This window comes from Oncorhynchus masou, chromosome 27, assembly GCF_036934945.1.
Source record: "Oncorhynchus masou masou isolate Uvic2021 chromosome 27, UVic_Omas_1.1, whole genome shotgun sequence".
Taxonomy (NCBI): Eukaryota; Metazoa; Chordata; class Actinopteri; order Salmoniformes; family Salmonidae; genus Oncorhynchus; species Oncorhynchus masou.
The window spans coordinates 52,171,750-52,191,628 of record NC_088238.1 but is presented as its reverse complement, the minus strand read 5'-3'; the positions used below and the strand labels follow the sequence as shown (position 1 = coordinate 52,191,628).

At 47.5% G+C, this 19,879-nt stretch overlaps 1 protein-coding gene across 4 annotated transcripts in view; it reads left to right on the top strand.

Moving 5' to 3' along the window:
* LOC135516400 (neurexin-1-like) overlaps window positions 1–19,879 on the top strand; it is a 1,013,356-nt gene that overhangs the window by 829,666 nt on the left and 163,811 nt on the right. For all 4 annotated transcript variants that reach the window (XM_064940681.1, XM_064940678.1, XM_064940680.1 and 1 more), the window contains one exon: window positions 11,545–11,726. In XM_064940681.1, the coding sequence (XP_064796753.1) occupies window positions 11,545–11,726 (182 nt within the window). The remainder of the gene's footprint in view (window positions 1–11,544; window positions 11,727–19,879) is intronic.

Sequence of the window (19,879 nt, the reverse complement as noted above, 5' to 3'; positions counted from 1 at the left end):
TACCATCCCCTCCTCCCTTTATACCATCCCCTCCCTCCCTTTATACCATCCCCTCCCTCCCTTTATACCATCCCCTCCCTCCCTTTATACCATCCCCTCCCTACATTTATACCATCCCCTCCCTCCCTTTATACCATCCCCTCCCATCCCTTTATACCATCCCCTCCCTCCCTTTATACCATCCCCTCCCTCCCTTTATACCATCCCCTCCCTCCCTTTATACCATCCCCTCCCTCCCTTTATACCATCCCCTCCCTCCCTTTATACCATCCCCTCCCTCCCTTTATACCATCCCCTCCCTCCCTTTATACCATCCCCTCCCTCCCTTTATACCATCCCCTCCATCCCTTTATACCATCCCCTCCCTCCCTTTATACCATCCCCTCCCTCCCTTTATACCATCCCCTCCCTCCCTTTATACCATCCCCTCCCTCCCTTTATACCATCCCCTCCCTCCCTTTATACCATCCCCTCCCTCCCTTTATACCATCCCCTCCCTCCCTTTATACCATCCCCTCCCTTTATACCATCCCCTCCCTTTATACCATCCCCTCCCTCCCTTATACCATCCCCTCCCTCCCTTTATACCATCCCCTCCCTCCCTTTATACCATCCCCCCTCCCTCCCTTTATACCATCCCCTCCCTCCCTTTATACCATCCCCTCCCTCCCTTTATACCATCCCCTCCCTCCCTTTATACCATCCCCTCCCTCCCTTTATACCATCCCCTCCCTCCCTTTATACCATCCCCTCCATCCCTTTATACCATCCCCTCCCTCCCTTTATACCATCCCCTCCATCCCTTTATACCATCCCCTCCCTCCCTTTATACCATCCCCTCCCTCCCTTTATACCATCCCCTCCCTCCCTTTATACCATCCCCTCCCTCCCTTTATACCATCCCCTCCCTCCCTTTATACCATCCCCTCCATCCCTTTATACCATCCCCTCCCTCCCTTTATACCATCCCCTCCCTCCCTTTATACCATCCCCTCCCTCCCTTTATACCATCCCCTCCCTCCCTTTATACCATCCCCTCCCTCCCTTTATACCATCCCCTCCCTCCCTTTATACCATCCCCTCCCTCCCTTTATACCATCCCCTCCCTCCATCCCCTTTTTATATCCATCCCTTTATACCATCCCCTCCCTCCCTTTATACCATCCCCTCCATCCCTTTATACCATCCCCTCCCTCCCTTTATACCATCCCCTCCCTCCCTTTATACCATCCCCTCCCTCCCTTTATACCATCCCCTCCCTCCCTTTATACCATCCCCTCCCTCCCTTTATACCATCCCCTCCCTCCCTTTATACCATCCCCTCCCCATCCCCCTCCATTTATACCATCCCCTCCCTCCCTTTATACCATCCCCTCCCTCCCTTTATACCATCCCCTCCCTCCCTTTATACCATCCCCCCTTTATACCATCCCTCCCTCCCTTTATACCATCCCCTCCCTCCCTTTATACCATCCCTCCCTCCCTTTATACCATCCCCTCCCTCCCTTTATACCATCCCCTCCCTCCCTTTATACCATCCCCTCCCTCCCTTTATACCATCCCCTCCCTCCCTTTATACCATCCCCTCCCCCTTTATACCATCCCCTCCCTCCCTTTATACCATCCCCTCCCTCCCTTTATACCATCCCCTCCCTCCCTTTATACCATCCCCTCCCTCCCTTTATACCATCCCCTCCCTCCCTTTATACCATCCCCTCCCTCCCTTTATACCATCCCCTCCCTCCCTTTATACCATCCCCTCCCTCCCTTTATACCATCCCCTCCCTCCCTTTATACCATCCCCTCCCTCCCTTTATACCATCCCCTCCCTTTATACCATCCCTCCCTCCCTTTATACCATCCCCTCCCTCCCTTTATACCATCCCCTCCCTCCCTTTATACCATCCCCTCCCTCCCTTTATACCATCCCCTCCATCCCTTTATACCATCCCCTCCCTCCCTTTATACCATCCCCTCCATCCCTTTATACCATCCCCTCCCTCCCTTTATACCATCCCCTCCCTCCCTTTATACCATCCCCTCCCTCCCTTTATACCATCCCCTCCCTCCCTTTATACCATCCCCATCCCCTCCCTTTATACCATCCCCCTCCCTTTATACCATCCCCTCCCTCCCTTTATACCATCCCCTCCCTCCCTTTATACCATCCCCTCCCTCCCTTTATACCATCCCCTCCCCCTTTATACCATCCCCCCTCCCTTTATACCATCCCTCCCTCCCTTTATACCATCCCCTCCCTCCCTTTATACCATCCCCTCCCTCCCTTTATACCATCCCCTCCCTCCCTTTATACCATCCCCTCCCTCCCTTTATACCATCCCCTCCCTCCCTTTATACCATCCCCTCCCTCCCTTTATACCATCCCCTCCATCCCTTTATACCATCCCCTCCATCCCTTTATACCATCCCCTCCATCCCTTTATACCATCCCCTCCCTCCCTTTATACCATCCCCTCCCTCCCTTTATACCATCCCCTCCATCCCTTTATACCATCCCCTCCATCCCTTTATACCATCCCCTCCCTCCATTTTGTAAAACAATTTGAAAGAGCAGGGACTCGAGCAGTTTACCAAGAAACCAAGTTGGTGAATCATTGTAGACCAAAGCTTTCTTGTAGATTATTTGGGGTTGAAAGGTTTCCACTCCTGTGCCTCCATACAATTGGGTATTTTCTCTTCTGTAAATTCCATTGGCCGTTGTGGTCGGCGTCAAACACCTATGTGAGTTTAGCAGTGTGGCCGCCGTTGGGTGAGATAACTGCACACTCACACACTCTATCCTAGTCCATCAGCCTATTTTTATTCATTTGACCTTCATTTGACCAGGCAAGTCAGTTAAGAACAGATTGTTATTTACAATGACGGCCTACCCCGGCCAAACCCTCCCTTAACCCGGACGACGCTGGGCCAAATGTGTGCCGCCCTGTGGGACTCCTGATCACGGCCGGTTGTGATACAGCCCAGGTGTGTGTGTGTGTGTGTGTGTGTGTGTGTGTGTGTGTGTGTGTGTGTGTGTGTGTGTGTGTGTGTGTGTGTGTGTGTGTGTGTGTGTGTGTGTGTGTGTGTGTGTGTGTGTGTGTGTGTGTGTGTGTGTGTGTGTGTGTGTGTGTGTGTGTGTGTGCGTGAGTGCATGTGTTTGTGTGCGCGCTTGTGTGTTGTATCTGTTCGTATTGAGCTCAGCAGAGTTCTAGTTGACAACATGTCCTATCTGCAACGTCCAGTCTACCAGGTCACTTCATTGTGAAACTTCTCTTTAGAACCAAACTGTTGAAAGGTTTCTGTTTGCTCTTCTCAAAGGGAATCAATATCGCAGTCTAGTCACATGGACTAATTACACCAACAACCCACTTGGTTCATGTATGAACAGAAGGTTTAACAGAGAGGGTTTACGGACAGAGTCTGAAGAGGCACTGCCTAGTTTATATGTCTAAAGATACAGAGAGTATTGTTGTAGTGGTTCCGGTGTTGGATCAACTTGTCCTTCGTCACCGTGAATCATAGGAAAGGCTGAATCGCACAATTAAATAGAACACTAGAGGTTATGGAGGCTTATTACATAGGCCACTCGAGTCATATATCTGTGGACTGAGTACAGTAGACGCTGGTCTGTCGGGATGAGAGACATCTGGTCGCATATCATTCTAGCCGTCTGTCTATGATGACCTATTTATTTTATAGCTGTTGTGGAGAACAACAAGTGTCCTAGAAGGCCTTGTTTTGGCCCGAATCAATGGCTATTCACCATGAGTGTCCAATATGACAAACCCCACCACTCACACGACACACAGACACTCCACCTGCCCTGCATTGGAACAATTTAAAATCAATCAGTTTTTTTCATTACTTTTCATTCAGGGAGCTTTATGATTATTTTTCCCCCGGCCTCAACTGAAAATGAAATGTTACCGGCCCCAGAAATGAAAAGAATAATCAACGTGGCGTCCTGCAACGTTTGATATCGCTTCCCGCTTCTCGGTTGCAGGTAGAGAGGATTGATTGGTTGACATCGATTTCAGCCTGAGCTAATTGGACAAGTAATAAATATTTAGCTCTTATTCAGTCTGCAAAATAAACATGAGCGCTACGGAGCGTTTCCATCATTATTATCATTAGTCCAACAAAACAGAGAGAGCAGATAGCTTGATTAGAGGTAGACTGGTCAAGGGCAGTGGAAAATCCATATTCTGCCCTGAGTTTTGTTTGCCGAGGAGGAATCCCAAGACCTTATTCATTTAGTTCAAACTTCAGTCTTAGGTATAAAATGGACTGTGTGGAGACTTAGGGAGTTATGCTGATAGCTCACTGTCTCTTTGTCTTTTTATCTCTCACTCTCTCTCTCTGACTTCTTCTTCTTCTCTCTCCCACTCTTACCCTCTACATCTCCCTCTTACCCTCTACATCTCCCTCTTACCCTCTACATCTCCCTCTTACCCTCTACATCTCCCTCTTACCCTCTACATCTCCCTCTTACCCTCTACATCTCCCTCTTACACTCTACATCTCCCTCTTACCCTCTACATCTCCCTCTTACCCTCTACATCTCTCGCTTACCCTCTACATCTCCCTCTTACCCTCTACATCTCCCTCTGCCTCTACATCTACCTCTACATCTCCCTCTGCCTCTCCCTCTCCCTCTACATCTCCCTCTTCCTCTCCGTCTCCCTCTACGTCTCCCTCTACGTCTCCCTCTACGTCTCCCTCTACGTCTCCCTCTACGTCTCCCTCTGCCTCTCCCTCTGCCTCTCCCTCTACATCTCCCTCTACATCTCCCTCTACATCTCCCTCTCCGTCTCCCTCTACATCTCCCTCTACCTCTCCCTCTACGTCTCCCTCTACCTCTCCCTCTACGTCTCCCTCTACATCTCCCTCTGCCTCTCCCTCTCCGTCTCCCTCTACATCTCCCTCTACCTCTACATCTCCATTTACCTCTCCCTCTACGTCTCCCTCTACGTCTCCCTCTACCTCTACGTCTCCCTCTCCCTCTACGTCTCCCTCTACCTCTCCCTCTACCTCTCCGTCTCCCTCTACATCTCTCTCTACATCTCTCTCTCACTCAATCCCTTGGTGTGCAGAAAGGGATATGTGGTTGGTGGGTGGCATGGGTCTACATGCATTGCCTCTGCACCAGTCAGTCAGCTAGCGGAGAGGAGCAGGTGTTGGGTGTCTCTGACACACTAAGACACGGTCTCAGTCAGGGAAGACCTGTCAGACCAGCTCATTAGAAGCCTCATCACCTCTTTGTATCATCGCTTAGTGGGCCACCGTCACCGCAGACATTGTGCCTGCCACCACACATAAAATAAGTAGAGATAATTATACAGCTCTGTCTTAAATGAAATGAAGTTAGCTAGTTTAATGATCGATGACAGGTACTTTGCAGTTTTTGACTTTGTGGCTTTACAGTCGTAAGCGGTGTTGATTGTAAACGTTTCCCTGGGCATGGCATCTGAATTAAATTGTCAATAGAATATGTACTGTAGTGTTGATTATTGAGTAGTTGTTGGTGTAGATATTGTAAATAGATATGCGGTGGCAATTTTCTGTCTTCAGTAATCATCCTCATCATCACTATCACCTGTATTTATGCCAATTTCCTGCGTTCTACATGACTGATGGAAGAAGAGAAAGTGAAACCTTCAGTTGTGTATCTTCTTTCTCTAAGATGGTCTTTCATGCTGTGGGCTAGTTATAGTATTTCAGTCACACATCTTGTTTATTTAGAAAAGAAAATGAGATTGGAAGGCTGGGACCCGGAGAGCCGAGGCATCACACGCTTCACACACTGAGGCGGAAAGAGAAAAGCGAGAGACTCGCACCTGAGTGTGGGTGCTGCTGCTCGTGTTACTGCCTCAATCTCTCTGCAACACGGGTGCCATTCTACCAGCGGCCATCTTAGAGCAGTTTCCCTCCATGTGCGCAGGTTGACATTTATTGTCTTGCACTCAGTGGTGGAAAAAGTACCCAATTGTCATACTTGAGTAAAAGTAAAGATACATTTTTTTTTATGACTCAAGTGAAAGCTAAAGTCACCCAGTAAAATACTACTTGACTAAAAGTCTAAAAGTATTTGGTTTTAAATCTACTTAAGTATCACATTTAAATATAATTGCTAAAATGTAACGGTTTTCTTCCGTTGAAGGAGAGGAGGACCAAAATGCAGCGTGGTTAGAGTTCAACATGTTTAATCAAGATCATAAACACTACAAACCACCAAAACAGTCCTATCTGGTGCATAGACGCAAAGAAAGAAGACAACCACCCACAAAATACCCAAAGAACATGGCTGCCTAAATATGGTTCCCAATCACAGACAACGATAAACACCTGCCTCTAATTGAGAACCAATCTAGGCAACCATAGACTTACATAAACACCTAGACTAGCGAACACCCCATAAACATACAAAACCCCTAGACTAGACTAAACACATAAATCCCCCATGTCACACCCTGACCTAACCAAAATAATAAAGAAAACAAAGATAACTAAGGCCAGGGCGTGACACTAAGTATCAAAAGTAAAAGTATAAATCATGTAAAACCTCTTGGAACTACCCATACCGGATCCGGGAGAATTGTCATCAACTACACTAATTAGTATAGCGCAACAGAAAATATTCATATTCATGAAATCACAAGTGAAATATAGTGAAACACAGCTTAGCCTTTTGTTAATCACCCTGTCATCTCAGATTTTGAAATTATGCTTTACATCCAAAGCAATACAAAAGTTTGTGTAAGTTTATCGATAGCCTAGCATAGCATTATGTCCAGCTGGCAGCAGGAAGCTTGGTCACGAAAATCAGAAAAGCAATCAAATGAACCGTTTACCTTTGACGATCTTCGGATGTTTTCACTGACAAGACTCCCAGTTAGACAGCAAATGTTCCTTTTGTTCCATAAAGATTATTTTTATACCCAAAATTCCTGCGTTTGCTTGTCATGTTATGTTCAGAAATCCATCGGAAATAGCGGTCACGACAACGCCAAATTTTGGGGGGAATTATATCCATAATATAACGACAGAAACATGGCAAACGTTTTTTATAATCAATCCTCAAGGTGTTTTTCAAATATCTATTCCATAATATATCAACCGGAGAGCCAGAAATCCTGCTTGTTTGTAGGTGACCAAATACTTATTTTCCACCATAATTTGAAAATAAATTCATTAAAAATCCTACAATGTGATTTTCTGGATTTTTTTTCTCATTTTGTCTGTCATAGTTGAAGTGTACCTATGATGAAAATTACAGGCCTCTCTCATCTTTTTAAGTGGGAGAACTTGCACAATTGGTGGCTGACTAAATACTTTTTTGCCCCACTGTACATAATTGTATTTAGGAATGTAGTAGAGGGAAAGTAAAAGTTGTCAAAAAATATAAATATTAAAGTAAGTGAAGATACCCCAAAACAATTAAGTAGTTCTTAAGTATTTTTACTTAAGTACTTTACACCACTTCTTGGCCTGGAGGCAGAACTGAGCGTTTCCTCTTAGATAGGGCAGCCGTAATGTCTAAATTTGCTATATTGTACAAATTCATGAAAACTAACATTTGCTTTTTGGTATTAATTTAAGGTTAGGGTCGGGCATTAGGGTTGGCAATGTGGTTAAAGATAAGGTAATGGTTGGGGTTAAGTTTAAAATGTGATTTTATGACTTTGTGGCTGTGCCAGCTAGTGACCACTCTGCAGAACTGCCTCCAGAACAAGATTCACAATGAAAAACACCAACCTGCTCCATGTGTCTCTTCTCATCTTGAACAGCCCTGACGTCTTTGAGCCGGAAGACAACAGAGTGATGTAGCTGTGGAACAGATGAACATTACCTCACTGGCTTCAACACATCCAACCATCGCAACTCACACCTCATTGTCACCCCCTCTAATTTCTTTCCATCCCTCCCTCCCTCTTTCCGCCTACTCTTCTTTCAGCCTGCTCCCCTACCATGCTGCGATAATTATTCAGTGCTAAAAGAATACAGCTGGTAGGAAACAACACAGCTAGTCTCTGGTGGGAGGGAGGAACAGAAGGGTTTGGCACTGGGTTCATTACATGAGCCTGTTCGAAATAGCAATACCAGCTGATCTGTAGATGGGTCACAAGTAGTCGTAATTGTCAAAGCTGGAGCAACTAAAATAAAGTGTGATGATTCACTGTCTCCGGCAGTGTGTGCGAGTGACTCAGCGATCGTCCCCCCCGTCCCCCCCCCCCGGTGTTTGACAGTGCTTTCATCATCCGTTTGCCCACTAAGCATCAAACTGACTTTTCCTGCTATGTCTCTGCTGTGCCCACACAGCATTGTTAATATGAGACGAGGTCTGTGGCTGGAGTGTTGGTGTCTCATTTCAATGTCGTTTTAGGTCATTTGGCAGGCATCAGTGTGTGCAGAATGAGTTTTGATGCGGTATTGAGGGCAGCCTCAGAGATCCCATGGACACGAGAGAGGTTTATGGAAAATATAAATGCAAAAGTATGTATAATTTATTAGGATATAATGCCCGAAAATGTGCAAAGTGCAAAATGACTGAGGTCAAATCAAATCTTATTTGTCACATGTGCCAAATACAACAGGTGTAGATCTTACCGTGAAATGCTGAATACAACAGGTGTAGATCTTACTGTGAAATGATGAATACAACAGGTGTAGACCTTACTGTGAAATGATGAATACAACAGGTTACTGTGAAATGCTTACTTACACGCCCTTAACCAACAATGCAGTTCAAGAAATAGAGTTCAGAATATATTTACTAAAGTAAAAAATAAAACAAAAAGCAACACAATAAAATAACAATAACGAGGCTATAGTTAGTCGAGGTAATTTGTACATATAGGTAGGGGTAAAGTGACTATGTGTAGACAATAAACAGCAAGTAGCAGCAGTGTAAAAACACAGGGTGGGGGTGTCAATGTGAATAGTCCGGGTGGCCATTTGATTAATTGTTCAGCAGTTGTGGGGGTAGAGGCTGTTAAGGAGCCTTTTGGACCTAGACTTGGAGCTCTGGTACCGCTTGCCGTACAGTAGCAGAGAGAACATTCTTTGATTTGGGTGACTGAGGTCTTTGACAATTTGGGCCTTTCTCTGACACTGCCTAGTACATAGGTCCTACATAGATGGCAGGAAGCCTGGACCCAGTGATGTACTGGGCTGTACGCACTACCCTCTGTAGCGCCTTGCAGTCAGATGCCGAGCAGTTGCCATACAAGTCGGCTCTCAGTGGTGCAGCTTTACAACTTTTTGAGGATCTAGGGACCCATTCCAAGTCTTGTCAGTCTCCAGAGGGGGAAAAGGTGTTGTCGGGCCCTCTTCACAACTGTCTTGGTGTGTTTGGACCATGATCATTTGTTGGTGATGTGGACACCAAGGAACTTGAAACTCTCGACCCGCTCCACTACAGCCCCATCAATGTTAATGGGGGCCTGTTCGGCCCTCCTTTTCCTATTGTCAGCTCTTTTGTCTTGCTCACATTGAGGGAGAGGTTGTTGTCCTGGCACCACATTGCCAGGTCTCTGATCTCCTCCCTATTGACTGTCTCATCGTTGTCGGTGATCAGGCCTAACACTGTTGTGTTGTCAGCAAACGTAATGATGGTGTTGGAGTCGTGCTTGGCCACTCAGTTGTGAGTGAACAGGGAGTACAGGAGGGGACTAAGCACACACCCCTGAGGGGCCCTTGTGCTGAGGATCAGCATGGCAGATGTGTTGTTACCTACCCATACCACCTGGGGGCGGCCCGTCAGGAAGTCCAGGATCCAGTTGCAGAGGGAGGTGTTTAGTCCCAGGGTGCTTAGCTTAATGTTGAACTTTGTGGGCACTATGGTGTTGAATGCTGAGCTGTAGTCAATGAACAGCATTCTCACATAGGTGTTCCTTTTCTCCAGGTGGGAAAGGGCAGTGAGATTGCGTCATCTGTGGATCTGTTGGGGAAGTATGCAAATTGGAGTGGGTCTAGGGTTTCCGGGATAATGGTGTTGATGTGAGTTATGACCAGCCTTTCAAAGCACTTCATGGCGACCGAAATGAGTGCTACGGGGCGGTAATCAGGTTACCTTCACTTTCTTGGGCACAGGGACTATGATGGTCGGCTTAAAACATCTAGTTATTACAGACTCGGTCAGGGATAGGTTGAAAATGTCAGTGAAGACACTTGCAGTTGGTCCGTGTATGATCTGAGTACAAGTCCTGGTAATCCCTCTGGCCCCGCAGCCTTGTGAATGACCTAAAGTTCTTGCTCACATTGGCTACGGAGAGCGTGATCACACAGTTGTCCGGAACAGCTGGTGCTCTCATTCATGCTTCAGTGTTGCTTGCCTCCAAGCGATTTAGATCGTCTAGTAGGCTCGCGTCACTTGGCAGCTCATGGCTGGGTTTCCCTTTGTAGTCCGTAATCGTTTGCAAGCCCTGCCACATCCGACGAGCCTCAGAGCCGGTGTAGCAGGATTCAATATTAGTCCTGTATTGTCACTTTGCCTGTTTGATGGTTCGTCTGAGGGCATAAGGGAATTTCTTATAAGCGTCCGGATTAGTGTCCCGCTCCTTGAAAGCGGCAGCTCTATCCTTTAGCTCGGTGCGGATATTGCCTGTAATCCATGGCTTCTGGTTGGGGTATGTACGCACGGTCACTGTGGGGACCACGTTGTCGATGCACTTATTGATGAAGCTGAGGTGGTATACTCCTCAATGCCATTGGATGAATCCCGGAACATATTCCAGTCTATTCTAGCAAAACAGTCCTGTAGCGTAGCATCCGAGTTATCTGACCACTTCCCTATTGAGCGAGTCACTGGTACTTCCTGTTTTAGTTTTTTTCTTGTAAGCAGGGTTCAGGAAGACAGAATGATGGTTAGATTTGACAAATGGAGGGCGAGGGAGAGCTTTATATGCTTCTCTGTGTGTGGAGTAAAGATGGTCTAGAGCTATTTTTCCTCTGGTTGCACATGTGACATGCTGGTAGAAATTAGGTAAAAAGGATTTAAGTTTGCCTGCATTAAAGTCCCCGGCCACCAGGAGCGCCGCTTCTGGATGAGCATTTTCTTGTTTGTTTATGGCCTTATAGAGTTGGTTGAGTGTGGTTTTAGTTCCAGCATTTGTTTGTGGTGGTAAATAGATGGCTACAAGTAATACAGATGAAAAAACTACCAGTCAAAAGTTTGGACACACCTACTCATTTCAGGGTTTTTCTTTATTTTACTATTTTCTACATTGTAGAATGATAGTGAAGAAATCAAAACTAAGAAATAACACATATGGAATCATGTCGTAACCAAACAAGTGTTAAACAAATCAAAGTATATTTTATATATGAGATTCTTCAAAGTAGCCTCCCTTTGTCATGATGATAGCTTTGCATACTCTTGGCATTCTCTCAACCAGCTTCATGAGGTAGTCACCTGGAAAGCTTTCCCGAAGCCTTCTTTTTGATACTTTCATCTATTGGTTTGATCTTCAAATGTATCACATGATATGGGAGTATAAAATAGTTTTCACCATATATAACACTTGCCTCCTCTTCCCTCCACAGCTGGGACAACCTACATCTTCGGGAGAGGAGGAGCCCTCATCACGTACACCTGGCCCCCCAACGACCGGCCGAGCACGCGGGCAGACCGGCTGGCGGTGGGCTTCAGCACGCAGCTCAAGGAGGCCGTGCTGCTCAGGGTGGAGAGTGCCAAGGGACTGGGAGACTACCTGGAGCTGCACATAGTAAGATACTAACCTGGGGACCGCAGAGGGGATAGATGGGGTAATGAGTGGGGAGTTGGCGGTGGGACATCATGGCGGTACATGGGGTTTGTGGATTGGTGGGGTTAGTGGGTTGGCGGGACAGTATGTTGAAGCGGCACAAAGTTGGAGGGGCAGGAGATTGGGGGGACAGTATGTTAGTAGGTTGGAGGGATAATACGTTTGAGGGAAAGGAGATTGGAAGGACAGTATGTTAGTAGGTTGGAGGGATAATACATTTGAGGGAAAGGAGATTGGAGGGACAGGAGAGGGACAAGAGATTGGATAGACAGGAGAGGGTCAGTAGATTGGATAGACAGGAGAGGGACAGGAGATTGGATAGACAGGAGAGGGACAGGAGATGGGATAGACAGGAGAGGGACAGGATATTTGATGGACAGAAGAGGGACAGTAGATTGGAGGAACATGAGAGGGACAAGAGATTGGTTAGACAGGAGAGGGACAGGAGAGGGACAGGATATTTGATGGAGAGAAGAGGGACAGGAGAGGGACAGGAGAGGAACAGGAGAGGGACAGGAGATGGGATAGACAGGTGAGGGACAGGAGAGGGACAGGAGATGGGATAGATAGGAGAGGGACAGGAGAAGGACAGGAGAAGGACAGGAGATGGGATAGACAGGAGAGGGACAGTAGATTGGATAGACAGGAGAGGGACAGGAGGTGGGATAGACAGGAGAGGGACAGGAGATGGGATAGACAGGTGAGGGACAGGAGAGGGACAGTAGATTGGATAGACAGGTGAGGGACAGGAGAAGGACAGGAGATGGGATAGACAGGAGAGGGACAGTAGATTGGATAGACAGGAGAGGGACAGGAGATGGGATAGACAGGAGAGGGACAGGAGATGGGATAGACAGGTGAGGGACAGGAGAGGGACAGTAGATTGGATAGACAGGTGAGGGACAGGAGAAGGACAGGAGATGGGATAGACAGGAGAGGGACAGTAGATTGGATAGACAGGAGAGGGACAGGAGATGGGATAGACAGGAGAGGGACAGGAGAGAGACAGGAGATGGGATAGACAGGAGAGGGAGAATAGATTGGATAGACAGGAGAGGGACAGGAGATGGGATAGACAGGAGAGGGACAGGAGATGGGATAGACAAGTGAGGGACAGGAGAGAGACAGGAGATGGGATAGACAGGAGAGAGACAGGAGATGGGATAGACAGGAGAGGGAGAATAGATTGGATAGACAGGAGAGGGACAGGAGATTGGATAGACAGGAGAGGGACAGGAGATGGGATAGACAGGAGAGGGACAGGAGAGAGACAGGAGATGGGATAGACAGGAGAGGGAGAATAGATTGGATAGACAGGAGAGGGACAGGAGATGGGATAGACAAGTGAGGGACAGGAGAGAGACAGGAGATGGGATAGACAGGAGAGGGACAGTAGATTGGATAGACAGGAGAGGGACAGGAGATGGGATAGACAGGAGAGGGACAGGAGATGGGATAGACAAGTGAGGGACAGGAGAGAGACAGGAGATGGGATAGACAGGAGAGAGACAGGAGATGGGATAGACAGGAGAGGGACAGGAGAGGGACAGGAGATGGGATAGACAGGAGAGGGACAGGAGAGGGACAGGATATTGGATGGACAGTACATTGGAGGAACATGAGAGGGACAGCAGATTTGATGGACAGGAGAGAGACAGTAGATTGGATAGACAGGACAGGGACATTAGATGGGATAGACAGGAGAGGGACAGTAGATTGGATAGACAGGAGAGGGACATTAGATTGGATAGACAGGAGAGGGACAGTAGATTGGATGGACAGGAGAGAGACAGTAGATTGGATAGACAGGAGAGGGACAGGAGATTGGATAGACAGGAGAGGGACAGGAGAGGGAGAGAAGAGGGACAGGAGATAGGATAGACAGGAGAGGGACAGGAGAGGGACAGGATATTGGATGGACAGAAGAGGGACAGTAGATTGGAGGAACATGAGAGGGACAAGAGATTGGATAGACAGGAGAGGGACATTAGATTGGATAGACAGGAGAGGGACAGTAGATTGGATGGACAGGAGAGAGACAGTAGATTGGATAGACAGGAGAGGGACAGTGGATTGGATAGACAGGAGTGGGACAGTAGATTGGATGGACAGGAGAGAGACAGTAGATTGGATAGACAGGAGAGGGACAGGAGATGGGATAGACAGGAGAGGGACAGTAGATTGGATAGACAGGAGAGGGAGAATAGATTGGATAGACAGGAGAGGAACATGAGAGGGACAAGAGAGGGACAGGAGATGGGATAGACAGGAGAGGGACAGGAGAGGGACAGGATATTGGATAGACAGGAGAGGGAGAATAGATTGGATAGACAGGAGAGGAACATGAGAGGGACAAGAGAGGGACAGGAGATGGGATAAACAGGAGAGGGACAGGAGATGGGATAGACAAGTGAGGGACAGGAGAGAGACAGGAGATGGGATAGACAGGAGAGGGAGAATAGATTGGATAGACAGGAGAGGAACATGAGAGGGACAAGAGAGGGACAGGAGAGGGACAGGAGTGGGACAGGAGATGGGATAGACAGGAGAGGACAGGAGAGGGACAGGAGAGGGACAGGAGATGGGATAGACAGGAGAGGGACAGGAGATGGGATAGACAGGAGAGGGACAGGAGATGGACAAGAGAGGGACAGGAGAGGGACAGGAGTGGGACAGGAGATGGGATAGACAGGAGAGGGACAGGAGATGGGATAGACAGGAGAGGGACAGGAGAGGGACAGGAGATGGGATAGACAGGAGAGGGACAGTAGATTTGATATACAGGAGAGGGACAGGAGATTGGATATACAGGAGAGGGACAGGACAGGGACAGGAGAGGGACAGGAGAGGGACAGGATATTGGATGGACAGGAGAGAGACAGGATATTGGATGGACAGAAGAGGGACAGTAGATTGGAGGAACATGAGGGCGAGAGTAGATTGGAGGAACATGAGAGGGACAGTAGATTGGATAGACAGTAGAGGGACAGGAGAGGGACAGGAGAGGGACAGGATATTGGATGGACAGAAGAGGGACAGTAGATTGGAGGAACATGAGAGGGACAAGAGATTGGATAGACAGGAGAGGGACATTAGATTGGATAGACACGAGAGGGACAGTAGATTGGATAGACAGGAGAGGGACATTAGATTGGATAGACAGGAGAGGGACAGTATATTGGATGGACAGGAGAGAGACAGTAGATTGGATAGACAGGAGAGCGACAGTGGATTGGATAGACAGGAGTGGGACAGTAGATTGGATGGACAGGAGAGAGACAGTAGATTGGATAGACAGGAGAGGGACAGTGGATTGGATAGACAGGAGAGGGACAGTAGATTGGATAGACAGGAGATGGGATAGACAGGAGTGGGACAGGAGATGGGATAGACAAGTGAGGGACAGGAGAGAGACAGGAGATGGGATAGACAGGAGAGGGAGAATAGATTGGATAGACAGGAGAGGAACATGAGAGGGACAAGAGAGGGACAGGAGATGGGATAGACAGGAGAGGGACAGGAGAGGGACAGGATATTGGATAGACAGGAGAGGGACAGGAGATGGGATAGACAGGAGAGGGACAGGAGATGGGATAGACAAGTGAGGGACAGGAGAGAGACAGGAGATGGGATAGACAGGAGAGGAAGAATAGATTGGATAGACAGGAGAGGAACATGAGAGGGACAAGAGAGGGACAGGAGAGGGACAGGAGTGGGACAGGAGATGGGATAGACAGGAGAGGACAGGAGAGGGACAGGAGAGGGACAGGAGATGGGATAGACAGGAGAGGGACAGGAGATGGGATAGACAGGAGATGGACAGGAGAAGGACAGGAGATGGGATAGACAGGAGAGGGACAGTAGATTTGATATACAGGAGAGGGACAGGAGAGGGACAGGAGATTGGATATACAGGAGAGGGACAGGACAGGAACAGGAGAGGGACAGGATATTGGATGGACAGAAGAGGGACAGTAGATTGGAGGAACATGAGGGTGAGAGTAAATTGGAGGAACATGAGAGGGACAGTAGATTGGATAGACAGGAGAGGGACAGGAGAGGGACAGTATATTGGATAGACAGGAGAGGGACAGGAGAGGGACAGTATATTGGATGGACAGAAGATGGACAGTAGATTGGAGGAACATGAGAGGGACAGTAGATTGGATAGACAGGAGTGGGACATTAGACTGGATAGACATGAGAGGGACAGTAGATCGGATAGACAGGAGAGGGACAGTCGAGAGACAGTAGATTGGATAGACAGGAGAGGGACAGTAGATTGGAGGAACATGAGAGGGACAGTAGATTGGATGGACAGGAGAGGGACAGTAGATTGAAGGACAATGAGAGAGACAGTAGAATGAATGGACAGAAGAGGGACATTAGATTGGATAGACAGGAGAGGGACAGTAGATTGGATAGACAGGAGAGGGACATTAGATTGGATAGACAGGAGAGGGACAGAAGATTGGATAGACAGGAGAGGGACAGTAGATTGGATAGACAGGAGAGGGACAGGAGAGGGACGGGATATTGGAGGAACATGAGAAGGACAGTAGATTGGATAGACAGGAGAGGGACAGTGGATTGAAGGAACATGAGAGGGACAGTAGATTGGATGGACAGGAGAGGTACAGTGGATTGGATAGACAGGAGAGGGACATTAGATTGGATAGACAGGAGAGGGACAGGAGATTGGATAGACAGGAGAGGGACAGTGGATAGACAGGAAAGGACATAGAGGGACAATAGATTGGATAGACAGGGAGTACAGTAGATTGGATGGACATTAGGAGACAGGAGAGGGACAGTAGATTGGATAGAAAGGAGAGGGACATTAGATTGGATAGACAGGAGAAGGACAGTAGAGGGACAATAGATTGGATAGACAGGAGAGGGACATTAGATTGGATAGACAGGAGAGGGACAGTAGATTGGATAGACAGGAGATGGACATTAGATTGGATAGACAGGAGAGGGACAGTAGATTGGATAGACAGGAGAGGGACATTAGATTGGATAGACAGGAGAAGGACAGTAGAGGGACAGGAGAGAACAATTTGGATAGACAGGAGAGGGACAATAGATTGGATGGAAAGGAGAGACATTAGAGGGACAATAGATTGGATGGAAAGGAGAGGGACAGTAGATTGGATAGACAGGAGAGGGACATTAGATTGGATAGACATGAGAGGGACAGTAGATTGGATAGACAGGAGAGGGACAGTAGATTGGATAGACAGGAGAGAGACAGTAGATTGGATAGACAGGAGTGGGACATTAGACTGGATAGACATGAGAGGGACAGTAGATTGGAAAGACAGGAGAGGGACAGGAGACTGACAATAGGGATGGACAGGAGAGACAGTAGATTTGATGGACAGGAGATGGACAGTAGATTGGATAGACAGGAGAGGGACATGATTGGATGGAAAGGACATTAGAGGGACAATAGATTGGATGGAAAGGAGAGGGACAGTAGATTGGAGAGGGACAGTAGATTGGTGGAAAGGAGAGGGACATTAGAGGGACAATAGATTGGATGTACAGGAGAGGGACAGTAGATTGGATGGAAAGGAGAGGGACAATAGATTGGATGGACAGGAGAGGGACAGTAGATTGGATGGAAAGGAGAGGGACAGGAGAGGACATTAGATTGGATGGACAGGAGAGGGACAGTAGATTGGATGGAAAGGAGAGGGACAGGAGATTGGATGGACATTAGATAGATTGGATGGACAGGAGAGGGACAGTAGATTGGATGGAAAGGAGAGGGACATTAGATTGGATGGACAGGAGAGGGACAGTAGATTGGATAGGAAAGTAGATTGGATGGAAAGGAGGGACATTAGAGGGACATTAGATTGGATAAAGGAGAAGATTGGATGGAAAGGAGAGGGACAATAGATTGGATAAAGGACAGTAGATTGGATGAAAGGAGAGGGACAATAGATTGGATGGAAAGGAGAGGGACAGTAGATTGGATGGAAAGGAGAGGGACAGTAGATTGGATAGACAGGAGAGGGACATTAGAGGGACAATAGATTGGATAGACAGGAGAGGGACAATAGATTGGATGGAACAGAGGGACAGTTGATTGGATGGACAGGAGAGGGACAGTAGATTGGATAGACAGGAGAGGGACAGTTGATTGGATGGAAAGGAGAGGGACAGTAGATTGGATGGAAAGGAGAGGGACAATAGATTGGATGGAAAGGAGAGGGACAGTTGGATGGAAAGGAGAGGGACAGGAGAGGGACAGTAGATTGGATGGAAAGGAGAGGGACATTAGAGGGACAATAGATTGGATGGAAAGGAGAGGGACATTAGAGGGACAATAGATTGGATGGAAAGGAGACAGTAGATTGGATGGAAAGGAGAGGGACAGTAGATTGGATGGAAAGGAGAGGGACATTAGAGGGACAATAGATTGGATGGAAAGGAGAGGGACAGGAGATTTGATGGAAAGGAGAGGGACATTAGAGGGACAATAGATTGGATGGAAAGGAGAGGGACATTAGAGGGACAATAGATTGGATGGAAAGGAGAGGGACAGGAGATTTGATGGACAGGAGAGGGACTGACAGTAGATTGGATGGACAGGAGAGAGACAGTAGATTTGATGGACAGGAGAGGGACATTAGAGGGACAATAGGATGGAAAGGGACATTAGAGGGACAGGAGAGAGACAGTAGATTGGATGGAAAGGAGAGGGACATTAGAGGGACAATAGATTGGATGGAAAGGAGAGGGACAATAGATTGGATGGACAGGAGAGGGACAGTAGATTGGATGGACAGTAGAGGGACAGTAGATTGGATAGACAGGAGAGGGACATTAGAGGGACAATAGATTGGATGGAAAGGAGAGGGACAGTAGATTTGATGGAAAGGAGAGGGACATTAGAGGGACAATAGATTGGATGGAAAGGAGAGGGACAGTAGATTGGATGGAAAGGAGAGGGACAGGAGATTTGATGGACAGGAGAGGGACTGACAGTAGATTGGATGGACAGGAGAGGACAGTAGATTTGATGGAAAGGAGAGGGACATTAGAGGGACAATAGATTGGATGGAAAGGAGAGGGACATTAGAGGGACAATAGATTGGATAGAAAGGAGATGGACATTAGATTGGATAGACAGGAGAGAGACAGTAGATTGGATAGACAGGAGAGTGACATTAGATTGGATAGACAGGAGAGAGACAGTAGATTGGATAGACAGGAGAGGGACAGTAGATTGGATAGACAGGAGAGGAACAATAGATTGGATGGAAAGGAGAGGGACATTAGAGGGACAATAGATTGGATGGAAAGGAGAGGGACAGGAGATTGGATGGAAAGGAGAGGGACATTAGAGGGACAATAGATTGGATGGAAAGGAGAGGGACATTAGAGGGACAATAGAGGGACAGTAGATTGGATAGACAGGAGAGGAACAATAGATTGGATGGAAAGGAGAGGGACAGTAGATTGGATGGACAGGAGAGGGACAGTAGATTGGATAGACGGGAGAGGGACATTAGAGGGACAATAGATTGGATGGAAAGGAGAGGGACAGGAGATTTGATGGACAGGAGAGGGACTGACAATAGATTGGATGGACAGTAGAGAGACAGTAGATTTGATGGACAGGAGAGGGACAGTAGATTGGATAGAAAGGAGAGGGACAGTAGATTGGATGGAAAGGAGAGGGACATTAGAGGGACAATAGATTGGATGGAAAGGAGAGGGACAGTAGATTGGATGGAAAGGAGAGGGACATTAGAGGGACAATAGATTGGATGTAAAGGAGAGGGACAGTAGATTGGATGGAAAGGAGAGGGACATTAGAGGGACAGTAGATTGGATGGAAAGGAGAGGGACAGTAGATTGGATGGAAAGGAGAGGGACAATAGATTGGATGGAAAGGAGAGGGACAGGATTGGATGGAAAGGGACATAGATTGGATGGAAAGGAGAGGGACAGTAGATTGGATGGAAAGGAGAGGGACATTAGAGGGACAATAGATTGGATGGAAAGGAGAGGGACAATAGATTGGATGGAAAGGAGAGGGACATTAGAGGGACAATAGATTGGATGGAAAGGAGAGGGACAGTAGATTGGATGGA